The 2,038-nt window shown below is 34.4% G+C and overlaps 1 protein-coding gene across 1 annotated transcript; it reads right to left on the bottom strand.

Moving 5' to 3' along the window:
• Positions 1-234: 234 nt before the first annotated feature.
• Positions 235-1,005, bottom strand: LOC110629277. The gene has a single exon (XM_021776187.1). The coding sequence runs from the start codon at positions 1,003-1,005 to the stop codon at positions 235-237; it is 771 nt and encodes a 256-aa protein (XP_021631879.1).
• Between the last annotated feature and the right edge of the window lie 1,033 nt (positions 1,006-2,038).

Here is a 2,038-nt window from a genome sequence, read left to right as displayed (position 1 = left end):
CTGAACTATCTCCCCATTTCCCATCTTCATAGTAGCTTTTACTGATTTGTCCATGGATACAAATAAGCTTTTATCTCAAGCTATATGACTTGTACAACCACTATCAATGAACCAAATAAGGTTATCAGCAACTCTATATGACTGAGAAGCTATGAACATATGATCTTCCTAGTGCTTAAGTTGATCATCAATGAAATTAGCTTGCTGACCCTACTGATAGTTTTGAGCTTTGCCCTATCTAATTATGCAATCTTTGGAAATATGACCGTATTTCTTGCAATAATGGCATTGCACAGGCTTAATACCATTTTTCTGCCAACAATCCTTCTCCAAGTGATTTATTTTTCTATAGGTTGAACAAGGTGGAAATTTGCCCTTTTTTGCAGCACTACTTCCACTTTCAGGTTGCTTGTCCTGCTTTCCTTTATGTATTGTAACAAAAGCCTTCTCAAAAGCATATTCTTGTCTAAAAAATCTCTTTTGCTTAGTTGCTTGTAAAGAATTTATGAGCTCACGTAGAGTGATCTTGCTCAGATCTTTAGAGTCCTCCAAAGATGAGATTTTAGACTCAAATCTCTCAAGCAGGCTCATAAGAACCTTCTCCTCAACTCTTTTATCTATTAAATCTTCAGCCAACAACCTGATTTTGTTGACCATAGCCATTAATCTATCAATGTACTCCTTTAGAGTTTTAGATTCTTTTATTTTTAGAACCTCAAACTCCCTTCTCAAGTTGAGAATAGTTATCTGCCTCAAGCTTTCACTTCCTTGTAACTCCTCCTTAAGTCTGTCCCAAGCTTCTTTTGCAGATTCACAAGCCATGATTCTTGTGAAAATCACATCAGAGACAAAGGAATGAAGACATGACATAGCCTTGAATCCCTTAGCACACTCTTCACTATGAGCCTTAATTTGAGTAACAGTAGGATTATCTCTTAAGAGAGCTGGTTCTTTACCACTTTCAGTCACCTCCCACATATCAAAAGTTTTGAGATAAGCCTTCATCTTCACAGCTCAGATCACATAGCCTTCTCCAGAAAATAAAGGTGGTGAAGGAGCAAAATACCCATTAGAAGCCATCACTATGTACTCTAGTGTTTAAAGGTTTTTTAGTAAGGGGATTCTCACTTTTTTTTTTTCTCTTTTACAGGCACTTAAAGAATATAAGAAGTACTGATACTACTGGTAGGAGTTGGAGTAGAGAATAAATAACCAAATACTGAAATTAGATATTTAGAACTGAAAACAGATATCTAAAACCAGTAGCGAACTAAGAAAAAAAAATAGAGTAACTCAAAACGTCTCTAACTCTCTTCTTCTCTTACTGGAGATGATGATTTATTGAATATAAAGCCAAATGAGGCTGATTACATAGATTATAAGAAAGATTAGCAACTCTCATAAGTAAGAAAGCATGCTAAGATATAGTGAGTTGTATTATAATCAGCTACCTAACTTTTACATCACTACATTTATAACATAAAGTAAACTTTATCAAAATTATAACTAAGACTTAAGCAATTTAAGTATCTAGAAAAAGTCTCATCAGTCACAATCCCTTCAAGTGAGGAAAGGCTCCTTTTTCTCCACTTGAAATGTGGTTTCCTTTTTCGTCTTGTTTTTTTTCGAGTAAATCCAACAATTTCACTAAAAGGGATGGATAAATATGTTTTTGCTTTCCTTTATTTTTAGTTAAGTTCCTTGTTGATTTTTGTGTTTGTAACGTTAGGGCTTTCTACATGTAGGTTATGGTTTTTGCTAATTCATTGTTGAAGTTTCTCGGTGATAGAGAGGGAATTTTGCATAGATCATAGAATACATTGGAAGCTCTGAGTTCATCAAAAACCTAAAAAAGAGTGACATGGCTAGAGCTCTGCCTCCTCCCCTATTTGGACCTATGTTGTGTGCATCCAAAGGTATAATTAGAGATTTATTTCTTGAAGATGATAGTTCGAGTCTCTATTATGTTTATGTTATTTATAAGCTTGCTTTTTGTTTCTTAAGTAACCTGTTTTTTAGGTTTAGTGGATGTAAAATA

The sequence above is a fragment of the Manihot esculenta genome, chromosome 13, assembly GCF_001659605.2.
Source record: "Manihot esculenta cultivar AM560-2 chromosome 13, M.esculenta_v8, whole genome shotgun sequence".
NCBI classification, from domain to species: Eukaryota; Viridiplantae; Streptophyta; class Magnoliopsida; order Malpighiales; family Euphorbiaceae; genus Manihot; species Manihot esculenta.
Note: the sequence above shows the minus strand (reverse complement) of the source record. Positions and strands in the feature narration are given on the sequence as shown.

Coding starts and splice junctions, on each gene's coding strand:
- LOC110629277 (XM_021776187.1), bottom strand. CDS start 1,005: ATGAAGGCTTATCTCAAAACTTTTGATATGTGGGAGGTGACTGAAAGT.